This window comes from Antennarius striatus, chromosome 9 (genome assembly GCF_040054535.1).
Source record: "Antennarius striatus isolate MH-2024 chromosome 9, ASM4005453v1, whole genome shotgun sequence".
In the NCBI taxonomy this organism is placed as follows: Eukaryota; Metazoa; Chordata; class Actinopteri; order Lophiiformes; family Antennariidae; genus Antennarius; species Antennarius striatus.
Window position 1 is genome coordinate 11,822,281 of NC_090784.1, and position 24,205 is coordinate 11,846,485.

The 24,205-nt window shown below is 42.7% G+C and overlaps 1 protein-coding gene across 1 annotated transcript in view; it reads right to left on the reverse strand.

Moving 5' to 3' along the window:
- Window positions 1-3,468: 3,468 nt before the first annotated feature.
- The window catches only part of LOC137600982 (transcription factor HIVEP3), a 43,198-nt gene continuing 22,461 nt past the window's right edge, over window positions 3,469-24,205 (reverse strand). The window contains exons 2-9 of the mRNA XM_068322927.1: window positions 13,812-16,155; window positions 13,235-13,527; window positions 10,990-12,960; window positions 10,191-10,336; window positions 6,358-6,533; window positions 6,118-6,219; window positions 4,463-5,124; window positions 3,469-4,305 (exon numbers count right to left, since the gene is read on the reverse strand). Of these exons, the coding sequence (XP_068179028.1) occupies window positions 3,652-4,305; window positions 4,463-5,124; window positions 6,118-6,219; window positions 6,358-6,533; window positions 10,191-10,336; window positions 10,990-12,960; window positions 13,235-13,527; window positions 13,812-15,804 (5,997 nt within the window). The 5' untranslated portion in view covers window positions 15,805-16,155 and the 3' untranslated portion in view covers window positions 3,469-3,651. The remainder of the gene's footprint in view (window positions 4,306-4,462; window positions 5,125-6,117; window positions 6,220-6,357; window positions 6,534-10,190; window positions 10,337-10,989; window positions 12,961-13,234; window positions 13,528-13,811; window positions 16,156-24,205) is intronic.

Below are 24,205 nucleotides of genomic sequence, written 5' to 3' on the forward strand. Positions count from 1 at the left end.
GATGTTTCATAGAGTTGTTGGAGCAACCTGACAGAAATGTCTTGCAGTAATCCATCTTGGCAGTAACAAAGGTATAGACTAACTTTTCTGCATCTTGTTGGGTTAATATGTGCCAGATTTTGGAAATATTGCAAAGGTGAAAGATTGACGCCCTGAAAAATTTGTTTTATGTGGGAATTGATGGAAAGGTCCTGATCAAAGATAACTTCCAGATTAATTGTCTTAATCCATGTTTCAACCCAAGTGGTTGGGTTTGTCTCACTGAACTAACAGGTATAGCTGCATGTCATCAGCATGTGGACATTTTTTATGGTCTTTTCTAATAACGTTACCTAAGGGGAAAGGAATGCAAAGTGTGAATGAAATTGGTCCAAGCACTGAACCCTGAAGAAAACCATATCTAACTTTTGTGTAAACAAACAAACTGAGATCTATTAGATAAGTACGAGCTCAACCAGTTCAGTGCAGATCCTCTAATGCCAACTGAATTGATTTCAAAGAATATTAGTGCTCACTAAGAAGCGACTGTAGATGGGATGATTAGGGTTGTCTTCTATAAAAAAAATGGATAGATGGATGGACGATTGCCCACGTTCTAATTAAGAAATAAGAGAATAGGCTGATGTAAAGAATTCTAGCAATTTTTTTTCTGCTTTAAAGTTGGATTTTTTTTGGCATGTGAAGTGTATTTAAGGAAATATAGACTTAAAGTTAAATGTAAGAGATGAATTACATTACTCTGCTGCCATATCATTTTCATTTCATTAACTCTTTTCTCGACTATTCTTAGATGAAGACATATGAGAGCTGTCCATGATATGCTAGCATTAAATGCATTATCTATAAGACTTCAAGATGGAACAGGAGATTGTTTTCCTCTCCCAGAAAGATTTGTGGAATGTGTGACGTAGTGCTGAGAGTGCCACACTGCATCACAACAGTGTAGACTTTGCAACGCATTCTTACATCACAGGTTATAAGTTCAGTTCCCTCAGGAGCACAGATGTGCCCAATTACCCCAGGCATCACATTACAATAAGCAGGCCTGTCTCTGAAATATGGATAGCAAGTTAAAGTCAGTAAGTCAGACGCAAGTAAAAGTTCCTGAATTACACATTTTAATGTCTTCGGCAGCTTCTGTCCTTGACTCAGGTGCTTATTTTTAATTAGCAACCCTACCGCCTCAATTCACTCCCTTCTCACTGTGCAATGCAAATATTACAGTATGGGAGTGGTAGTATTATGGGAATGTGTTTTTTTTAATGCTATATTGTTTTCTACTCAGGAGTTGAATGTGCCAGGAATATTTTAAATAGTCAGGTAAGGTACGCTCAAAGGTATCATCTTTCTTGAAAAAGAATTCCTACACGCTGTCCAACTTTTCATCAATTCATCCCTTTCCTATATACCTGGCTCAAACAATAAAAACAAATAATATTTATTTTCCTTTGGTTTAATCTTTATTGAATAAAAAGGGCCGAGGGAATCTATGTGTCTGGATATGTATACACCAAATTTTAATGTGTTAGAAGCATGAAAAATGGCCAAGCATATGAGATTTGATTCAAGTTTGACAAGGCCAATTGTGATGGCCACATGATTGTGTCAGTGCATCTCCAAAACTGCAGCTCCTATGAGGTTCCTAGTCTGAAGTGGTCAAAAATATCTAATATGGTCCATGGAACGAAAAGCATTGAAATAGTGACTGGTTGACAAGCGGCCCAAGCTCATTGATGAAAGTGGGGAGATGACTGGCCCATGATCTGGGCCTTCTTCTGATCCAACAGACAAGCTACTGTGGATAAAAATGGTAAAGGAGTTAAGAGTAGATCTGATAGAAAAGACTCAGAATACACAGTTCACCAGTTTGTTGTGCATGAGGCTGTATGGCCACAGAGCAGCGAGGGTACCCATGCTGACCCTTGTGTACTGTTGAAAACTCCAACACTGGACACATGAACATCACAACTGGAACATGGAGCAATATAAAAAGATGGCTAAGCCTGATGAATCACATTTCTTGCACCAGGATGCAAAATGAAAAAAAAAGGCAAGCCAATGTCGAAATAATAAAAGCAACTTCCTTATACTTGGAGGATCTCTCTAAAAGTAAGTCACTGAAACCGTTACTCAAAATTTTTAAGACGTAATTTAAGTTAATGTTGGTTCAAATAAGATAAGGTGACTTTTCATTAAGAGGCGTGTTCATCCTCTTGACCCCAATCAGAATGCCGTTTCACACTTTCACATACTTTAGTCACGAGCACTTCCTTTTTTTTCATATCTGCTTGGAGCATAAAAACATGTTGAGATACACTTGGGATTGGTGATGTATTAGAAGTACCACAAAGAAATGACACTCCTTCTGATCTAATCAGCTGGACCCTTTTATAGATGTTTCTGATCTTTTTTAAAATCTTTTCTTTATTCACATTCCAACTTCACTGATTTCTGGTAGAAAATTGATCCACTGTGGTTTACAACACAACAAACTTAAATAGTAAACAAATATTTTTGTCATTAATGTCCCACACTGTCTTTCAAAATAATTATAGTACAAACTCTATTAGAGCAAAAAACAATACTGTACACATGGCAAAATGGAACAGAAGCACAGCCACAAGGTGCATTTTTTATTTCCCAATGACTAGAAATTTTGCTGTGTGAAATCTGCAGGGCACTTAATCCTTCGGTACCAGCCAAACGCAATCCCTCATCTCTGTCACCATTTCAAGTCACATAAACACCATGAAAAAGACACACAGATGTAACAAAAATATAATTTTAAACAAGTAAAAAACAAAAAACAAACAAAAAACTTAAAATTATAATCATCAAATAATAAATAAGGATCGTTCGTCCCTGTGCAGAGATATATTCTAATCTAAAGTCTTTTGTAATAAAAAATAGAGCTTCAGTGCAATTCTTTCGACATGTTTCTGTCGCTCCTTCAATAGCTTCATAATGCCACTTTATTTCTTTTACCCTGGCATTAAAGCAAAGGAACAAATACAGTCAAAACACCAGATATTAACCCTCCTTAATGACACAGAAAAGCAGGTAGAAAATTTAACAGCTTCTCTTCGTCTGTTTGTATTATACATCTCAAAACACAAACCATGACAGAAAAGGCACAAGTAACAACAATTTGCGTAATACTGGACAAATTTGGAAAAGCAAAAATGGAATTATTTTTGATTAAAGTTTTTGGTCATTAAAAAATTTATTAATAATAATTTCACATATATTTAAACAGACAAAGATTTCCAGTATCCATAGAGATAAAGGAAGTGTGTTTGTGTTTGTGTATGCATTATATATATATATATACAGTATATATATATACACACACATACACTCACATATGCATATACATATATTTATATATATATATATATATACACAGAGCGAGGAGAGAGAGAGAGAGAGAAAGAGAGCGAGAGAGAGAGAGAGAGAGAGAGACAAAGAGACTGTTTTTTTTACTTTATTTCAAAGACAAAAGTGCATTTTTATAACAAACCTGAATATTGCCAAGCAAACATTTAAGTTATAGTATTGAAAAGTGTAAAAAAAATGGCAATAAAAAACAAGACTAGTGTAGCAACCTATAAAGCAAACTGGGATGCAGGGTGCATCACGCTGTAGATAGCTTTACATCCTCAGGTCAGTTGTAGCTGAGTCTTTAGCTCCTCCTTCCACCTGATCACCACCAGACTTTGGCTCCTCCTCCGGCTGCTGTTCAACGACAGGTGAGGCTACGGGGTCTGTTACACTGACCGGTGCTCTTGAACTGCTGTCTCTGATGCTGTGTTCAGGAGTCTCAATCTCAGACCTATAGGTGTGGATGGAGCTATGTGAGCTGCCATATTGCTTTGAGTCTGTGGTCTCCAACTTCAGTTTGGAACATGTTAGTGCTGTGCTAAGATCACACTGCCCTGATTGGCTGGGTCCTGCTGCCTGTTGCTCTGTCCAGTGGTCTCCAGGAGTCCTAAGCCCTTGAGTTCTGGGGGTCCCGCCCCAGTAAGATTCAAACCTAGCCAGTGAAAGCCCCTCCACGGGAGGAGACGTGGGGGAAGAGGGTGTGGTAGGGTGGGACCTGGGTCTGGCCTGTACCATTTGGATCCCTCCAATGGGGATCATCAAACACGGTACCTTAGCTTGCTGGGAGTGCATGGGAAGATGGCTGAAGATGATATCCGTGGTTTGTTGGCCAGGATAACCCTCACATGTGGAAAGACGGAAAGCAGGTGCAAACAAACTAGGTTCTGGCGATGTCGACCCTTCTGCTAGTGTACCACTTTTCTCCTGCAGAGGGAGTAATGACATCAATATTAAACTGGAGAAGACTACATGACTACTCACTGAGATAGTTGAGAGAAAGTGCAAGGAAAGCTGATGGTTGATTCTTTCTCAAGTCAAGTTTTCAGGTATAAATATATGTGACTAGGAAAAGTAGACTCACCAGTTTGACGTGACTACCCGTTGTATCTGGACTCTCCCATGGAAGGTATCTAGGGGTCCTGCGTGGCAACCTGAGTGGCGAGAGAGGGGCCCGGACTTGGGATGCCTGGTAGCAGCTGGGTGAAATGGGACGAAGAGGAGAAAGTGGTCTGATGGGAGAAGGTCCTCTCTCAGGTGACGGTGAGACATGTTGGCTTGGGGAAGACAGCTCTGTCCTGGGGGTGAGGCTGTGGAGAGGTGAGGATAACTCAAGACGTGGGGAGAGGCTACGGCTGGGGGAACAGCTCTCACTACTGGGGGAGAAAGCTCTTGGTGACGCCTTCCAGGCCCGCCGAGAAAACAGCCCTCGCCGGCTTCCTGGGGAGACAGCTCTTCTGCTGGGCCAGACTCCCCTAGGGGAGGGCTCTTGGCAGGGATTTGGACCAGGCCCCGGGGGCTCGGGTTCTGGAGTGCCCTGTGAATGTCTACTGCAGCTGGAATGCCTTCCTGATGGATGAGTGTCTGATGAACAGGAGGATGGCGGGTCATCCTGGGATGCAGACTCCTCTTCCTCATCTTCATCGTCATCATTATCATCATCATCATTCTCTGACTCCACCTCAGAAAACTGATGTTCCTCCTGTTCTGCTGAGGCAGACACACGTTCATCGCTTCCTACTGTTTCTGCAGACAGAAGAAAAACACATCCTTTAGAGAATGTCTCTTCAATATCTGTGTGTACTGAATGTAGAAAGTACTGAGACAAATTGTCACAGTAACATAAGAACTCATCAACAGAACATTTTTCAGGAACAAGCACAAAGGGTTGGGATAGTGTATTGTTTCTTTAGTCTTCATCCATCTCCCAGGTTATAAATTGAGTGAGGACGAAAAGAATGGTATTTAATTGAATATCACACTTCTATTCAATACTATCACAACAGCAGCATGAAAGGATAGACTGTTGAAATGGCACATCCTTGGTGTCTTGGTAATATGTCAGCAAGAAAGAGACAGCAAGGGAAGCCGCAGGAGGGGAAGGAGGAGGAGACTGTGTGACGGCTGGGTTTGAGATTTCTTAGTGGCTTTGAAAGACAGACAAAAAAAAAAAAAGGTGGAATGTGTGCTGTCATACACCAGCAACACATCTCAGGTATTTTTCTCAGACAAGCTGCAACTGCAAGAAACTGTGAGCTTCTCTGCATTCTTCAATAATTTAAAATATACTTTTTCACATTTCTTATCCACGACCAAAGGGAGCAGAATAGAACATGGTGTTGCATAAGCTGTCAGTACTGGGCTGCTGCACAGGCAGAAGTTCATCCAGCTGTGTATCAATATTTAACTACAGCAGATAGAGACAGATGGATAGATGGATAGATAGATAGACAGATAGACAGACAGACAGATACTTTATTAATCCTGGAGGAAATTGCATTCAGTAAATCCATTGCTCACATATATTCACACATTTCTGGAATGCGCACATTCCGCAGACAGCACAGCAGACATAAATGCACATAAATAAGGACAAGATAAATAAACACACAAGAGAAGAACGCTGACACAACAGGACTTATACCACACTACTGGGCAGTCTAAAGAAAGATTAAACTAAATGAATAAAAGTACAAAAAGTAGAAAATATGCAGGCATCTGTGAAATCATCTGAAGTACCTGTTTCCTCACTCTCTGGCTCATCCACTGATGACTCGGAGACTCCCATTGCTTGGCACTTTTTCCCATGAGACTTTGACTTCATGTGTTTAGTAAGGTTTCCTAGGAAGGAACAAGAAAAGCGCATTAGCATTTTCCCTGGCTTACAGAGGAAAAGTGAGGATTCAGTATTTCAACAACACGTGACACAACAGAGAGAATATCAACGTGAATGGTGTAACTTATAAACAGTCCACATACCTTTGGTTTTAAAGGCAAAGTTGCAGTGTTTGCAAACATATGGACGGACATCGGTGTGCGTTCTGATATGCTTTTTCAGCATACTCGGCTTCTTGCAGCGTATACCACATTCTCCACAGATGTATTTGCCCCTTCCACGACCTCTCACATAAACATACTCCTCATTTGACTTATACCTAACGGAGAGTAAGAAATAACAAACATAGGAATAATTAAGATTACTTTCACACCGAACATGTGGTACAGGTTGTGTAGTTGCAGAATGCACACATTCCAAGCTTCAAAGCTGTATTTATCAGGATTGATAAATGAACACCTTTAAAGCATCAGAACACCTTTCAAGTATTTCACTTTGGGCAGGGAATCAGAGTGATCATTTTAAAAATGCTTGAAAATTTTGGATTTGGAGTCCGGTTTTTATCCGCGTTGTCAAATTAAGTCCTATACTATTGATTTTACTCTATTTTGGTCTCTGCCAACTCTTAAGGATGTATTTAACTTCTTTTCAGCCTATAAATGCTACTCAATGTCCACCAGCTAGTTGCGACCTTTGCCTGCAAATCATTTGGTGCTGTGCGGAAAGCATCCATCACATTTAAAGTGCTTCTTTGAAACCACTGAACGTAGCTATGTGGAAACAGTTGATGACAGTGGACAGTGCTGAATGAACAACTAAAACAAAAGTAAGGAGTCTCTGTAGAGCTGACCTTGGTGATAATTCTCTGTGACTTTGTTGCTACAAACAACTCCTTTAACCAATTGCTCTTATGAAAATACTGACTAGTGCAGATCCCATCGAAATGATAACTCCGCACAAGGGTTTGTCAGCTCAAAAGGCACATGCATAAATGTGCACCCAAAAACACACCCAAACACACACACAAGAGCACCAGGAAACAAGGCTTTCTTTATGGAGATGGGTTGGGGAAGCCCCACCAAAACCCCAGCAACACTGAATCCCTTGGCTGTTTCCTCCACTATACCCCAGGCACACAGAGAATACCAGCTATTCTGCTGCCATTGGGTGGCCCTGCCAACAACAGCAGCAACTAAAGAGAGGGAAGGCAAGCCTGGCTGTGCCCACAACCTAAAATAGACACTATATATAAAAGTCATGCAACACATTTAGGTCTTGTCTATAAAAGATTGTTTATACACAATCCTGATGTTTACCAAAAGTCTATTTGTGGATACAGTGGACCACAGACTTTTTGCATCTGAATATGAATTGTCCTCTATGAACGGCTCCCTCTGCTTTCACTACTCAAGAAGGGATGTTCAATCTATTCAGAACTGTAAATATCCAATGTGTGCTGACTTTGTGTTGGATTAATTACAGGATATGTACATCTACAAAAATTCAGGCTATGGAAGCTCCCAGTTGTATAACAGCAACTGCAGAAAATCATAACAAATTGTTACACGGCGGTAAAGTGGTCTCAATAGTAGCATTATTTTGTATTCATTCAGGAGCTGGCTACTGTTTACTGCCATGTATTTGTTGCCACTTCTAAAAATACCCACCCACATCCTGGGAAAAACAAGGCAGAAGTTGCACTTCTCACATCGAGCATTAAATCAGCAGCACGTCTCTCTGTAATCTCAACTGACAATCTGCTCTGCTTCGACTGCAGCTTTTAGTTGCCTGGCTGATCGGCAGAGAGAATATTGTGTCAGTAAGGGTGTGACCAATTTATAATGCCATTGATTTGAAAGGCAGCAACAACTACATAATAGCAAAAAGGCAGGAGATTGATAGGACTAATCCTTTTGACACACGCTGCCAACCTGAGAGCTACAGGAATGGCTATCCCCGCTTTAGCAGTGGGGTTCAAGTGAAATCAACAAGGCTTTAACTGCTCATGTAACAGCTATTAAACTTCATGTTTCCACAAAATTCAGAATGAGACAGTTCATTTCATATATGAGGGACTATTACCAAGAAGGCACAGACATGTATATAACTGAGGATGAAGCTACCTTGGTGTAATATCTGTTTCTTCAGATATGCGATATTAATAATCTCTAGAGAGAGTGGCAAGTAAACGAGCTGTATGATGTAATTTCACAAATAAGGGTTGCTTGCGGTTTCAGTGTATTGACAAAAGGCACCAATACATTGGGATAACTAGTTCTTACAGGGTGTAAAGCATTGTTTATTGTTAGCTGTGCTTATTTCCATGTGGGGACAAAATCCAGCAGGATACCAGGGAGGCAGGCACAGAGGACAAATTAGAGGTGGCAAAAATGATAAGAAAATCATATCTAAGTAGTACTAGCGGATGAACTGCTGTAGTGGAACGATCAGTTAGAAGATAAAACACTGCAGGCTGGGCTCTGTGTGTAGTGCGTGGTGGCAAATGATAAAGACCGGCTAGTACTGTAGTATTATGCTCCTATGTAGAAACATTTCAAATCAATCTGCGTGCACGTTCTGGGAAAACGCAGTACTTAATTCATAAGTGTTGACACACACACACACCCACACACACACCCACACCCACACACACACACATAGGTAAAATGCAAACGTTACATATCACTGCACAAATATTTTCCATTACACAAACATGACAATCAGGACTATGGCCCTGATAGCCTCCAGATCAAGGCCCTGTCCACACGATACCGGAACTTTTTCAAAACGCAACTTTTTTTACCCGGCATCGAAAACGGTTTGCGTCCACATGATGGCGTTTTCATAAAAATCTCCATCCACACATAAACGCATCAGTGCATTTATCAACACGTGTATAACAGAACAACTCCGAGAACAATAGGAGAGAGGACCGGGACGTGTGGAAATTCACGCCGTTCCTCCTGGAGGAGGACCTCCATCACAGGACCTCCCACCAGCAGACAGCGCGTCCCGGTCTGACCCAGAACTGGAGTAAGCGTCTTTGGCGAGGAACGTGAATGAATGAATGAAAGAATAAATAAATACATATATATACTTTATGAAACACAGATGAAGAAACAGACGAATATTTAAGTGCAAAGCATGTTTATCAATGCATCTTCGACGTGGAGCTGTTATACATCAGAAAATAGCTGGTTTTAGCTCCGTTTGTACATGAAGATTCGGGTCACATGCATGAGGTCACAGCAGTTTTGGTCCCAGGGACATGTCCCCCAGATAAAAAAAGTTGCGGATACAGCGTCCACACGACAACGCAGACCCAGCGTTTTCAAAAAAATCAACCTTGGCCAGCGTTTTCAAGAAGTTGCGTTTTCAAAAACTTCCGGCATCGTGTGGACGGGGCCCAAGTCTTTCATGTAACTTTGGTGACTCTAAAGGAGGCCATAACCAAGGAGGTGATACAGTGGTATGCCAATGCATCTTTGTGCAACATACTGATAACCAAACCCCCCCCTGTTCCATTGGTGGCTCGAAAAATGAGGATGGTTTGTGATCCTGATGAGTAAGAGACCCATTGCATGTTAAGTGAAAGAGTTTATGCTAGCTTGCTCTACTGTACGTGTGTGTGTGTTTAGAGACCTTTTCAAACACACACACACACACACACACACAGACAAACACACACACACACACACACACAGCTATATTTACACAGATGCCAACAGTAAGAGGAAAAAGCTTGGCTGTAGGTACAAATGAAGTCCCTTTGGGTTCCACTGCCTCCCATCTGTTCCTGTAATTCTCTGTGCACTATTTTCGGCTCTCTATAGTTTCTTTTTTGCTATCATCAGGCATTGTTTCGGGACAGAAGAACGATACCTAGGGTAATGAGGCAGCGTCATTATTTGCAAATACACACAGTGAATTAAAAGCGGTGTCTTTTATTAATCTTAGAATCTTTTGTGGTTCTTACCCGCCTTCAAAGATTCGAAGGCGAGAAGTCTCGCTCTGTCTGGAGGAGGACGGTCCTTCCTCTTCTCTCTTGTCTTTGCTCTCTTTCTTTTCAAGCTCCTGCTGATCTTGTACTTGAGTGCGGGTGTTGGATGTGATGGAGTGTACCTACACTCAAGACACACATAAAAATGTTCAAAACAACTTAAAATAACATGAACTGTTTGAAATTACCCTCTGCTTAGTTAGCACAACAGAAAAGAAAACGAAAATGAGAAAAAAATGATACAGCCTCCTACAAAGGCTTCTACAAAGGCTTAAACTTTTTCAAAACTGGTCTTTACGTTATAAAGGGTGATCTCACCAAGCCACTGATACATCATTAAATCATAGATGTGGAGCAGACTATAGAAGACAAGTAAATGTAAAATCTTGCTAGTTTTGAATCTCAGTCTCAATTCTCTAGCATAATCTTAATTGGGGTAGTTTAACAGATTTCACACAAAACTCCCAATTGAGCTGTTGAAGAATTCATACAGCACCTCTCTCCCAACCAAACTGCTCAAGGCTGACGGCCAGCCATAAACAGTTTGTCTGCTATGAGCTTTCACCCCATCGCTGTCGCAAGGTGCTTAGATCTGTCATAATTAAAGCGAATAGTCCTGACCTGCTTCGTATGAACAGTGAACATTGATTCGTATTCATAAAACTGATTTTAATGTACAAAACTCCTGTGAGACAATTCAAGCACATTAAATAATATCATTATCAGAGGGTTCTCAGTTAAATAATTAGAGATTGTATATTGAGTTTATGTTTACCTCTGACACATGTTGGATCCTGCTAGGGGCAGAGGCCAGTTGGCTTTTAGCCTGGTTTGGGGCCATGGCCATTGTGTACGTCTCTGAGCTGTACTTCTGTTTGGAGCACAACAGAGACAATGCTACCTTCGTACTAAGTCCCGGCAGGTTTGGGTTGTGAGCGCTGATGCTCCAGGTAGAATAAACTGAGGTGCGTGGTTCCCTCAGGACAGAAGGGTTGGGCTTGACATAGTTCAGGTAGCACCAGTTCACTGAGGTTGTGGTATGAAGGCTGGGATATGTAGGGGTACTTGATTTTCCAGCACAATTTTTCACAAGTGACACCTCCTCCTTTTGTTTACTAATGTTTTCAGATGAAGTTTCTTCCCTCTTCTCCTCATGATTATGTAACTTGGGCACTTGCCTCTGCTGTCCCTCCACTACTATCTCTGTCCTCTTTGTATGTTTCTTTTCACTTTCTTTCAGTTTTCTCCCAGTGGCTTTTTCTTTGTCCTCCTCCTCTGCTGGCTTTTGCTCCTCTTCCCCTTCTTTTACCCTTTTTTGATGACGTTGGGCCTCTGTGCTCAGTTCTAAACTGGCTGCAGGTGAAAGCATGCGTTTACTTCCTCCAGCACCGAGTGGACCATACGAGTCTCCAGATCCTGAGGCTAGCTCATTGGGCAAGGAAAGGGGAAGAATACTCTTAATGTCTGGGTTGGGGACCTTAAGATAAGACCTTTGCAACTTGTCCCTCTCCACCTGACCCATACTGACCATTGCAGTGCAACAGACGGGTTCCTGTGAGCATGTGGAACCCAACATCTGGGACAAGGTGGTGTACATGGCACTAGCATATGTAGGTAAATGTGTCTGGAGGCGCACTGGTACTACAATGGACACTACTGGTGTAAGCTGTGTCAGACATGTGGCGATTACCGGACGTGGGTGGTCATAGGTTACAAGTGACTGATGGGTAAGAGCAGAAGATCTAGAGGAGATGGCGGGTCTGCTGTCTGTGGCAGAAGGAGAAGAAGTGTGTGCAGTAACTCTTGGAGGAAAGGGTAAGTTTAGCGATTGACCAACTCTTGGTCTGGATGAAAACTGGAGAGGATCTAGAGCAGGAAGCTGATGGAATGGTATTCCTAACCGTTCTGACATGTGAATTTGTGCTGAGTGTATCTGTATGGGTGAAGATCCTGTCTGTGAATGCAGGAAAGCTCTGTGCATAATTTGAGTGGACAATATTTCAGAGAAAGCTGTGGTAACAGGGAGTAACTGGGAAAATCCCTGGTGGCCTCTGGGATGCAAAGGGACTATGTCCTGGGAAGGCGAGAAGATTTGTGGTTGTAAGTGCTGCAAGGCTTTCCTTGTGGCTTCCAGGTTGAATTGGGGGCTTGCATCTGTTGAGTATAGTGGAGGATGGATTGTGCGGGAAGGCCCAGGCTTTGGACTCTCTGGTCTGTACATCTGACTAATGCTCGAACCTTCCTCTTGCTCAGTTTCCCCTAAGGTGGCATGCTTCACAAGGAGACACTTTCTCCTCTCTTTCCAGGAAGATGCAGACTGCTGACTTGACAGAGACCCATAGTCAAAGGACTTACTTCTTGTCTCTGAGATTTGCTCTGTTTTTTGGGGATTGGTTGGAGCCTGCTCTGAGGCTGAGCGCCTCATCTCCTTGTGGCTTTGGTGGTGTTGATGGAGAACAGTTGGCACCATCAACATTTGGGAACTTTGGCTGCTAGAAGCCCAGACAGCTGACTCTGATCTTGCTGTGTCATCAAAAGAAGCAGAAAGGCTTGAAGCGTGGGAGATGTTACTCTCTTGACTGGGGCTGCGAGGCAAAGACACAGACTCAAAACTTGACTCCCCAGAGGACTGGGCTGCCTCTGCCAGGCGGAGTCTCTTCTTCTTTGGTGGCAGCTTCTCTGCAGGGAGCTGGGCCAACGTCTGGCTACGTTGAGGCCACTGGAACTCCTCCACTTTCTCGACCTCCTAGGATAGATAGGTAGTCAATTTAAAATTGTGCATAACATGAAGACACTTTGCTAACCTGCTAAACATTTTCTTGGTTGTTTAAAGAGAAAACACAGATTGATATCAAAATTGAATCCTTTAAATCAATGGTTTACATTTATTTAAAAGATTTAGTAATATAAGACCCTTTTATATGAAAAACAGCTGAAATCCATCCTCAAAGGTAGTCAAATTTGATAAAATTTCCAAAAATATATAGCCAAAAGTTTCTTAAAATAGTCACTGTATGTACCTTGGATGAGGATGCTGTCACTGGTGGTGACACGGATGGCATATCAGCATCAGGTTCCACAGTAACAAGGATCTCTGGCACTTGGATGTTTGGCTGGCGGATGAGGCGAGATGTAGAGGGTGATGGTTTTGGCTGGGGTTGCTGTGTTTGCTGACTCTCTCGGACGTCTGGTTCTTGACTTTCCATGGATATATTCTCTTGCTTCTCAAAAGAGCTTGTGTGCTGGATGACAGACACACCCTTCCTGTCCTGCTGCTGCTGTTGTTGTTTGGGCTCAGTCTGTAGAGAAACACCTTGTAATAAACAAAAGAAACAAATTAGCTACAATTACTTTGTATTCGTTTGCGGCTTTGAATGACAACAAAAAAAATCATTTCTTTCTTATGTCTACGGTGCAGTGTAACTTTGGTAATTTCTCTATTTGCTTTATATCATTGATGAAGATAATGATGTTCCCTTCTGACTAAGTTTTCATGAACTACTCACATTTCACAGACATTAAAAGATTGTTGGGTTGTTGCTGACATAGGAAAAATTGTGTGATTTTACTAGATACTCTATAAATACAAACACAAACCTGACAGGGCCTGGCTATGCTCTGGTCTATTTAGCACAGGGATGAAGCCCGCAGAATTGTCTGATGTAGGTACAGATCCAGGGCTGGGAGGATCTTCCTCCAGACTTTCTTCTTTCCTCCTCTTTCTCACTGCCATGGCTAGTGCTCGGAACTTATAGTGGATCATCATTTGAGGGCGATCCTCCCTGCAGGTTTTGCTTGAATCTGTGCTCTTATGAAGTGTTTGCTGGCCTGGGCATATGTTTTGGTGGGCTTCATAACCTTCACTGTGTTGGTATTGAGCCCCACAAGGTTCACATTCAAATAGGGTTTGCTGTTTTTGTTTGGGTTGTCTGGCTAGTTCAGCACCTCTGCTTGGAGTTGAAGAGGTGGGGCTGGCTTCCTCCAGCAGTAGCTCAGCTCCTAGAGGAACTTCTATGGCTGGCTGTCGCCTCAGCATGCGCTGGGCATGACAAACCCGCATTTCTGCTACAACAGCTTGCTGCTCATCAAATGACTGGCAGAGACGGTATCCTCTGGGGGACATGGTGCCAGAGGAAAGAGGCTCGCCTTGGCTGGTAGGTGATGGCAATGATTGGCTTCTGAGCAGAGGTACTGCTGGCAGCTCATGGGTACCTGTTGGATCTGCCTCAGGATTATCTTGGAGTCCTAAACCACTGGGGCCAGGGGCTTCTCCTTTTGGATCAAATGTGTAGGGTTCTTTAGGGGTTGTAAATTTGATTGACTCTAAACTGCTTTTCCTGGACAGAGAGGAGCGTCTGGGTTTTACACTGTCAATCTCACTGGTGTCCACTACTGCTTCATTGATAGTAATAAGCTTGGTAATGTGTTCTATTACTTGGGTTTTGGGTACAGCAAAGGGAATACTCTTATCCTCCATTCCTGTGGTAGAAAGCGAAGAATGAGGCTGCTGTGGATGGGGACTGCGCTGCTGCCCTCCCAGCCGTCCATATTTCCCGAGAATAATTTCTGCGTAGGTTTTGGCACTGGCACTAGGGGGGCTAACTTGGGACAAGTCAGTGCTGCCTGATCCAGAAAAATAGCCGGATTCTGTGCTGCCCTTACTGCCAGGGCCCAAGGAAGAGGATGAGGTGGAGGTGGAGAGGGAGGAGGGATGGTCATCTGGAGAAGTCATTGGGGCACGTTTCCTTTCACTAAGCCTGAGTGCCAGTCTTTGCTTGATGGCCTGGGAGTCTTCAGGTCTCTGGGACTCCTCTGAGCTTCCCAGCAGTTCCTTACCACCTTTCCTCTGCTGGCCCAACATCTCCTTAGAGGGGAATTTTCTGTGTTGTCCAGTCTCTTCTTCAGACTCAGTGCTTTCTCCTTCTGTGTGTTCTTCAGGGTCTTCTCCAACAACACTGCCCTCTGGTCCACTCAAACTGGGTTCATCACGACTGGATGCCAGGCCTGCTTTAATGCGATGGGCATGGGATTTACGATGCTTATACAGGTTGCTTTTGGTTTTGAAAGAAAAACCACAAGGGACACAAGGGTAGGGTCTTTCTCCTGTATGGGAGCGAATGTGTTTCTGAAGAACACTAGGCTTGGCACATGGTCGGCCACAGTAAGTGCATACATATTTCCCTGGTTTTTGAGGTTTCTTCTCCCCTTTTCTAGGTGAGCTGATCCCTTCATGAGCCTCTTGGATGGACTGAGATGGGAGTCGTTGACCATGCTCACTTCGAGTTGAGGACGTAGAAGGGAGGGATGACATTGACGAGGAAACAGTAGAGAAGAAGCTGCCTCCTGAGGGACCTGGAGTGTCTGAACATTGCCATGCTACAGCCTGCTGCTGTTGTATCCGAAGTAGGTCTGTGTTTTTTGGTTGCCGATTTTGCAGGCGGCCCAAAGCTCTGTGTACAGGTCGAGAATTAGAAGGCTGCTGGGGCTGCTGAAGTGGACAAGATCCTGCTGAGGTCTCAGCTATAACATGCTGCTGCTCTTGCCTTCCAGGCCGCTCCCCATCACCCGGATGGCTGGGCCCAGCCTCCATAGAGTGAGGAGGAGGCCTTAAAGACACACAAGGAAGGGCTCTTGGAGCCTCATGGGGCTAACCGCATGGCAGCAGAGAGGTCAGAGGCAAGGGAACACCAACTGGCTAAATTGCAAATAACAACAGCTGGCCTTTTTTAGTATGGGCCAATAGTTATTCAAGACAATCAAATGAGGCATCATTAAAGGGTGCCCTGGAGATGCATTGATTCAGGTAAACATAAATCATCTCTTTGTCTAAAGCTGCTCTGCTTCTGTCCAGCCTTAGCCATTCCAACAGCCCACACAAGGTCTTCTCTGCCTCTACTTTGTTGATCTTGAGAAGTGTGGACCATTCAGCCTCAAAATGTCTCTGAAAAAAGAAGAAAAAGATAAGGTAGTAAGTATTTTTCTACATGTGGCACAATTTTCTTCGGGGAAAAAAACTCTTTACATGTCGGGATTCTTAGCACAAATAATCATTCACACAATTGAATCCTCGTACGAACAAGCACCTTTTGCTTTTCAGTTTTCAATCTTTAGCAACATCCTGGTGTCTGTCTGGGCTTCAAGAGGGATCTCTGGCTTACTCTCACCACTAAAAACCCGAATTATAGGTTAATTGGCACTTTTAACCGTGGGCATTAATTTGAGTGTGACTTTTGTTTTTGTCTTTCTTTGTGACCTGCAGTCGACTGGAAACTTGTCCAAGTTGTATCCTATCTCATGCTCAAGGTAATCTGGGATAGGCTTAATTCTCCAAGTGAGTTTACATAGGATATGTGGATACAAAAAATGAATGAAAGAACTGAAGTAATAAACACAAATACCTCTGAATTGGAAAGGAATGGATTACAATATTTCAAAGAAAGGAAGCGGAGGATGAGTATTGCTAAAACAGAAAGATGAAACTAGATAATAAATCTACTTCCCACGATAGCAGGGAACATTACACATCAAGAGAGATCAGGATTATTATGTCCTTACTCATATTAATACTACAAAAACATGTCCAATTTATGTATGGTATGTTAATGCATACTTTGTTCTTAACAATGACAACAATTTAGCATATTTTACATTTACACTTGACAGAATGTAAGACTATCTAGTGCTGTAGCAATATTCTGTCTCTTTTTTTCCATCCTCACTTTGCAATAAAAACAGAAATATCACAACAGCAGGTGGTACAGGGACACACCTGCCACGACATCTGACAGAAAGTTGTGCTAACGCCAAAATCATACAACATTAACTCCCTAAAACTGCCCAATGTATCACACTATTGGATTACATTCACTGGTGTTGTGCTGACTGAGGTCATTGTTATGACAACATGAGTAAGTTAACTACCTTGGCAGCATGTCTTCCCTGCTTTAACTCTTTTGAAGTAGAAGATTTGCAGTGATTCAAGATACAGAGGCACACCTACAATAAATCTATTTCGAAATGTTTGGTCACTGTTATTATAACACTATTAAAAGACATAGTGATCTGGGCAGATAGGCATCTGGTATGTGTGCATAACCACAGACTGTAGAAACACTTCTGAATCTAATTAACATTTAAATAAAACTAAAAACTTTTATATTCAAAAAAGAAATATTTGAAAAAGGCAACATCCATACAACACGCCCCAAAGAGGAGGCCACATTGTCAGGAGTCAATGGAGTGAAAATGACAAAAACAAAAAACAAAAAAAACATTACATGCTTATTTTATCAGGCACGAAAGCTGATGGTGGTAAAGAAAGAGGTGCTGTTTCCTGGTGGATAAAGTGACCTGACAGTGGCTGAATTTCAGACAAAGCCCTTCACATTGACTAGCAACTACACAGCCACCAGGGTGCAGTGTTTAAGAGGGGCCAAGATAGGCTGCTGACAGGAAGCCTCTTGAGAAAGGGTGCACATTTTAACAAGATGTATCTATTGTAATATCTCTGACATACTCACTGCCACAGAGTTGTGTTTACAATGAATCAAGTCTAACTGACCATTGAAACAAAAGGTAAAACAGAAATCCTCTGTGTTAGTATCAATCGCCATCGAAGGGATTGACACTACTTTCCATCCAACAGCCTGTCAGATTGATGATCAGAGCTAACTGAAGGAGGATGGCATGGATGTTCACCTCACTGTCAGCTGTCGATCTTTTTGATGGTGTACTGTGGTGTACACAGTGTGTAACGTCTCTGATAGACAAGACCATGCTCAGTAGAACAGACTATCTAGAGAGACTGGTGGGGAAAATACAGTTACTGAAAGGAAGCATTGGAGAGAAAATACATAGATTTTGTGTGATATAAGAAATATGCATATGAAATAGGAGAAAGACAAAGCACAGGAGCAAATGAGAAGTGAGAGAGAAAGGAGGAGCAACTGAATCAGTGATCCAGTGTCTGAAATAATAGGACCAGCAGAAAAACGCAGCTTCATGTTCCAGTGGTGGCAAGGCAGCGCTGACAGATTTTAAAAATGAGTCACACTTTTGCTCTCTCCATGTGTCTAAAATAACACTCTGCACAGTCAGCCTTCATTAGAGCCAGTTTACAGTGGAGAAAAAAGAAGGATAATCATTTTCCTTATTGGAAACAACTTGACAAAAACTCCATGCTTCCGTGTTCCCTAACATCTGCTGTGGTCTGTCTTTCTGTTGAGAGTGTTAAGAAGACCAACACTCTGATTATGGCAACCTTTTGCCATCAACACAGTAATTAGGCAGTATGGCAAACCAAATCAACACCATTAAAATCCCCGTTTCTTGTTTTAACAAAAAAACTTTCAACTCACCGCGGTGCACTGGCGTCATGCCAGGAGTGTCCCCTGCCTCACACCCTATGCCGCCGAGATAGGCTCCGGCTCCCCGTGACCCACTGCGGCGGATACAGTGGTGGTAATCTGAAGATGACTGACTGACTTTCAACTCATCAAGACTTATATACGAGATTCCACTTTTTGTGCCTTGAGCTCTTGATCCAAACAATTTTCTTTTTGGAGTTACTAGTAAATAAGGTAGATTAGGGAGAGAATGGTGCTGATAAATTATTAACATCATATTTTTGACAAAGGCATGTTGCTTGTTGCACACCTGAGCCATACAGAAAACTAGAAAATGTGTCTATGTAGCTATGAAAAAGATACCTACATCAGTGAGCAAATTGAAATGATATTTACCTCAGTTTTAATGTTTCTTAAAATGTAAATAATAAGCAGACTGAATCGAGTAGTTAGGAAATAAGCACCATTAAAGCTACCTGAGAGCAAGACTAAAATTTCATTGCCTGTCATCTACTGGATTTTGAGGAGATGTGACATTGGTTATTCCCATTAAATAGATGTGGGGGAACTGGGCAGAAATTCCATCCATCTGGATACGTAGAAGAAGGATAACATACAGAAAACAGAAAATCCGCACAAGAGAGAAAGCACTCTGTCTGCCTCACCTCCTGTGTGATGAATGCCTTTGATCATGGACTTGATTATCCAGAGATTTTCCAGAGTTTAAGTTTTATGATCCCTGGCAAAGCTGTTGATGCAAGCCTTAAACAGCGCAATTAAAGGTTTTAAGGTTGTGAGAGAATTCCTTACATTAATCATGGCGGTCTACACTCCCAGGTCTGAGCAGGATAACTCAAATTCAGGATTTTGCCAGAAAGACCCAAACGTGCACACTGTCCGTATATGGAATATAGTACTCCACATTCCAGAGCGATGGCAACTAAAGCACAAGCAGCACTACATTTACTTAGATCTACCAAACCTGCAAATGGTGCCCTAAGGTGTCCTACCCTGATTCCAGTGAACTGATCCTCCTGTTGTTTGACAAGAGGTTTCCTTTCCAGGCAGCCTCATTCCTCAGAGATGACTTTACTATTTACTGCACCCATGACAACACAATAAATAAATGCAAAATGGGTTTATGCAGTACTGCAGCATTAGAACCTATCACTTTCTGAGTGAATGAAGAAGATAATGAGGCATTGCATTAGAAACACAGATTGTGACTGATAATGGTTTGTTAAGGATGTTTCAACATGCTCTATTTGGCTTGGGTATGAACAGGAAGTTACTGACGAAGCTGTTTTACTCTACACTATTTTGAATGATGTGTAATAAAAAAACACAAACTATTAGTAACAGTTTGCAAAGAATCAAACTTGTGAGAATTTTACCCCCTCTTCCAAATCCCCAGTCTATCTTCACCCATGATAATGGGTGAAGATAGACTGTATGATAATCACAGAACAGTTTCATGCTGTTTTGTTTTGCATGAACTAGCTGCTGGTGTCTGTGCCTAAAATATGATTAATGAGTGATCCTCGGGGAGAGGGGAATGAGTGAGAAATGTGTGCAAAAATGTGTGTGTAAGCATTGTCAGCAGAAACAGGCACTGATGCAGATACCTGAGGGAGCCCTGACACACATAATAGTACACACACACACACACACACACACACACACACACACACACACACACACACACACACACACACACACACACACACACACACACACACACACACACACACACACACACACACACACACACACACACACACACACACGCCTTCAGTTATCTCTGCTGTGTGTATTGAGTCCATCAGTCACACTTTTAAACCCTATAAAACAGATACAGTATTACCCTCAACTCCTGCTCAGTGAGCAGCACAGGAGAGCATAGCTGGCAGACTGCATCCATTTGCTCATCAGGAACCAGATATTCTCATGCAGTGGAAAATAAATGTATACAAATATGGGGTAAACATGAAATTACCTTGTGCCCTGACAAAAAAAGCAAACCTTCTTAAGTGGTTTAAAAAAAAAAGTATGTCCTACTCCCCAAACAGATACACATACACACACACGCACGCACGCACGCACGCACGCACGCACACAAACACACACACACACACACACACACACACACACACACACACACACACACACACACACACACACACACACACACACACACACACACACACACACACACCATCTCCCTTTCGTTCTCTCTTCCTGGCAATAGCCTGGTGCAGGTTCCCATGGAAACCAGTCACTCTGAGCAACGGGCAGATGGAGAAGAAGCTGGAGGTCTAAATTTAACTCCCAGCATCCTTTCTGACTATACGTGCACTGACAGCAGGAAGTGAGGAGGGAAAGTGCTTGAATTCTGCATGCTTTACCAAGCTGGCATGACCCTTGACATCTAACCTCTTTCAGTGTCAACAGGTTGATTTTGCAGCTGTTAAATACACACATTCTTGTTTGTGACAGTCACGCTGCAACAGTCAGAATCTACAAACAATAGAACATTTCATAATGCGCAAGAGCCTCTACAGCATTCCTGAAGTATAAGGTAAATGGAAAACGAAATCACAGTGTTTTCCCTGCCACCACCAGTAAACGCTGAGCTGCCAATCAAACCCTGCCCCAGATCTTAGTGAGTCCCACTAGGCAATCACAGAACCACAGAAACAATTTTGTTTTTTGTTTGACTGGAAAAGAAACCCTGTCCATACAACCAGATGCCAGAATGAGCATCAAACCAAGAGTCACACAAACCAACGGAAGTCACTACTGTCAATAAAAGCCACACGCTGAGGAAGACACCGTCTGAAAAACACCAAATACCACAGCTTTCCCTAACTCTCTCTCAGCGCTGAGTGGGATGCATCAACATGGCTGTACCTCTGAAGAGAGAGGGTGTAGAGAAGGATTTCACAGGCCTTTGATAAGACTGGCAGTTCACAACCAATGTAGTGTTCACTTTGATTAAACACAAGCCTATGAACTGAAGGTCAATACTTGTAAATCAAACAGTGTTATGGCAGAGCTGGATAATGCACACCTCAACGTGCTGAATCGTAGACAGAGGTTCAATAATAACACTGCCAGTGGAAAATCTAGTCTTTTGTTGATTTAATGAAATGTAAAGCCAAACTGACCACAACTTGGATTGGATTGCAGGTTGGAGAGTTTCACTTCATTTGCAGCCAGCAACGTCAGGGATGGAAATCATATCATTGGTTTTCAGTTTAGGAAATTTAACTATGATCCAGAATCTATGTCATATGGGTTTACCTGTGATTGGAGATTGGTCTTATCCCTAGATCCTCCATTCGGATATGAAAGAAATTCCACAAAATTTCAATAAACTAAGGACAATAAGAATGAATTTCAAGTGGGAGTTTTCCTCTCAGGAATTCAGCAGGAATCAGGTACCACAAGGGAAACACTTCCATTTTAATGACATTTAATGCCCAAATAGTGCAATGCCTGTCTTTGACAATCTAAAACTTAGGAACAAAGTGGAACATTACCTACAAAGAAAGCCTTTTATTTGACTTTCACAGGTGCAAAAAGTTAAATTATCTTGCTTAAAAATAGGCCTTTGGGTGCTAAATTGCTAGATCATAAAGAACCCAAATGTCAAATCAGCGACAACAAAACACTTCAAATAGTTAAGTCACACATTTGGGATTCCAGCAAGTTAGAGAGCACGGAGAAAATACAGGAAGGAGAAGGATTTAAAAAGGGAGAGAGAGAGAGGGAGAGAGAGAGACAGAGAGAGAGAGAGACAGAGAGAGAGAGAGAGAGAGAGAGAGAGAGAGAGAGAGAGAGAGAGAGAGAGAGAGAGAGAGAGAGAGAGAGAGAGAGAGAGAGTGTTAAGATTACCTGACAGCAGCCTGGTCTTCCCCTCAGAGGCGCTTCATAGACACTGTGAGACATGTAGGGAGAGCCACAGACTGAGAGCGGATATGACTGTTTGAGTGGGTGTGTTGTCGAGAGAGGGAGAGGCTGGGGGTGAGGAAAAAAGAGTGATGGAAACACAGAGACAGAGGGGGGGAACACTATACAAATGCATAAGGAGAGGGAAGAGGAGGAAGAATATGCGGAAGCAACTAAAAGTGACTCTTATTCCCGTAGCCTGAGTAAGATCTCATAGAAATGTCATCACTCTTTCTGTAATCGTAAAAGAAGCGTCCACCGTGAAAACTGAGAACGAGCATCTGTAGATTCAGGACAGGAGCATCTGCTACTCTAATGTAGCCACAAGAGGACACAAGCCAGTGTCTTATTGTGCCGGTCCAAGCCTGGACAAATACAGAGGGTTGCGTCAGGAAGGGCATCCGGCGTAAAACTTTTGCAAAATCAAACATGCGAACCAAACCTATGACTTCCACACCAGATCGGTCTAGGCCCGGGTTAACAACAACCGCCATCGGTGCTGTTGACCTACGGGGTGCCGTTGGAAATTGGACTACTGTTCGTCGAAGAAAGAGAGGAGGAAAGTGTACATGAAGGTAGTTGGTGTGAGAGAAGAGGATGCAGAAGACAGGGTTAGATGGAGGCAACTGATTTGCTGTGGCGACCCCTGAAGGGAAAAGCCGAAAGGAAAAGAAGAAGAAGAGAAGAAGCATCTGCTGCTGTGTCTCGCCCACATTCACCAATAGTAGTCTACTGCTGATAGGTAGGATGACAAATGGGTCTGACATTGGGTTTTCCCCTGCACTGCAAAACCCTAGAGGGAAATTATGACTTCTTATCAGCAATGTTATCTAACCATAGCGGTGAACAAGCAAAAAAAAATAAAACAGCAGTCTTCTTTCTCCAGTGGCAAACCCAGAGCACGCATGAACATGCCTCGTTTAAGTCTTTGAGCCAGAGTGCCACTGTGCTGCATCTGTAAATGAATTCCGGAATGGCATCCATTCAAGCAAACCCCCACATTACGCAGAGCACAGGCTCGGCCTATCAGCAATGCAACGCGAGAGAGAGGCAGAGAAAGAGAAAGAGAAAGAGAATTGGGAATGAAAGGAGGTCCTGCTGTTCCATAGAACTGCCTCACTGGCAGAGCACAGGAAGTGTGAGTCACATTCTAAAATAAACACACTCACAAAGCGACTAGCAGACGCAAAAGATGAGCGCACGGTTGGGTTGATCAGGAGTCAGGCAGAGGGAACATGGATCCTCATGGCCCAGCAACACGTGGTGTAGATGATGGGATGAGTCAAAAGGAAAAGATGTTTCTATTTACCTCTGATCATGGTCATTCTTGTTTCCCTCTCTTGTTTCTCCCTGTTGTTGAACTGTCCACATCCCCCATTTATTTTTACTTCTCTCTTTTGACTTTCTTTTCTTTATGTAGTTCCAGTCAATAGAGTGTCTTCCATGACTTTGTGATTACCGCTGGCTCGTAGTGGCTGCTGGCTGACGTATGTAGGAGGCCATGCCGGCCTGACGCCAGTCTCCTCTGACAAGTTGCAGGGTTTGCAGTCCAAGGCATTGCATTGTATATAGCTGAATGTGGTCATTGTCAGCCTCTATAGCACACACCTTCTATACTGTATTTCCTTGTGAGAGACCTTCACCCATCTGTCATTCTTTTGTCCTTTGTTGCTCAGACTAAGGGGTTCTGACGGG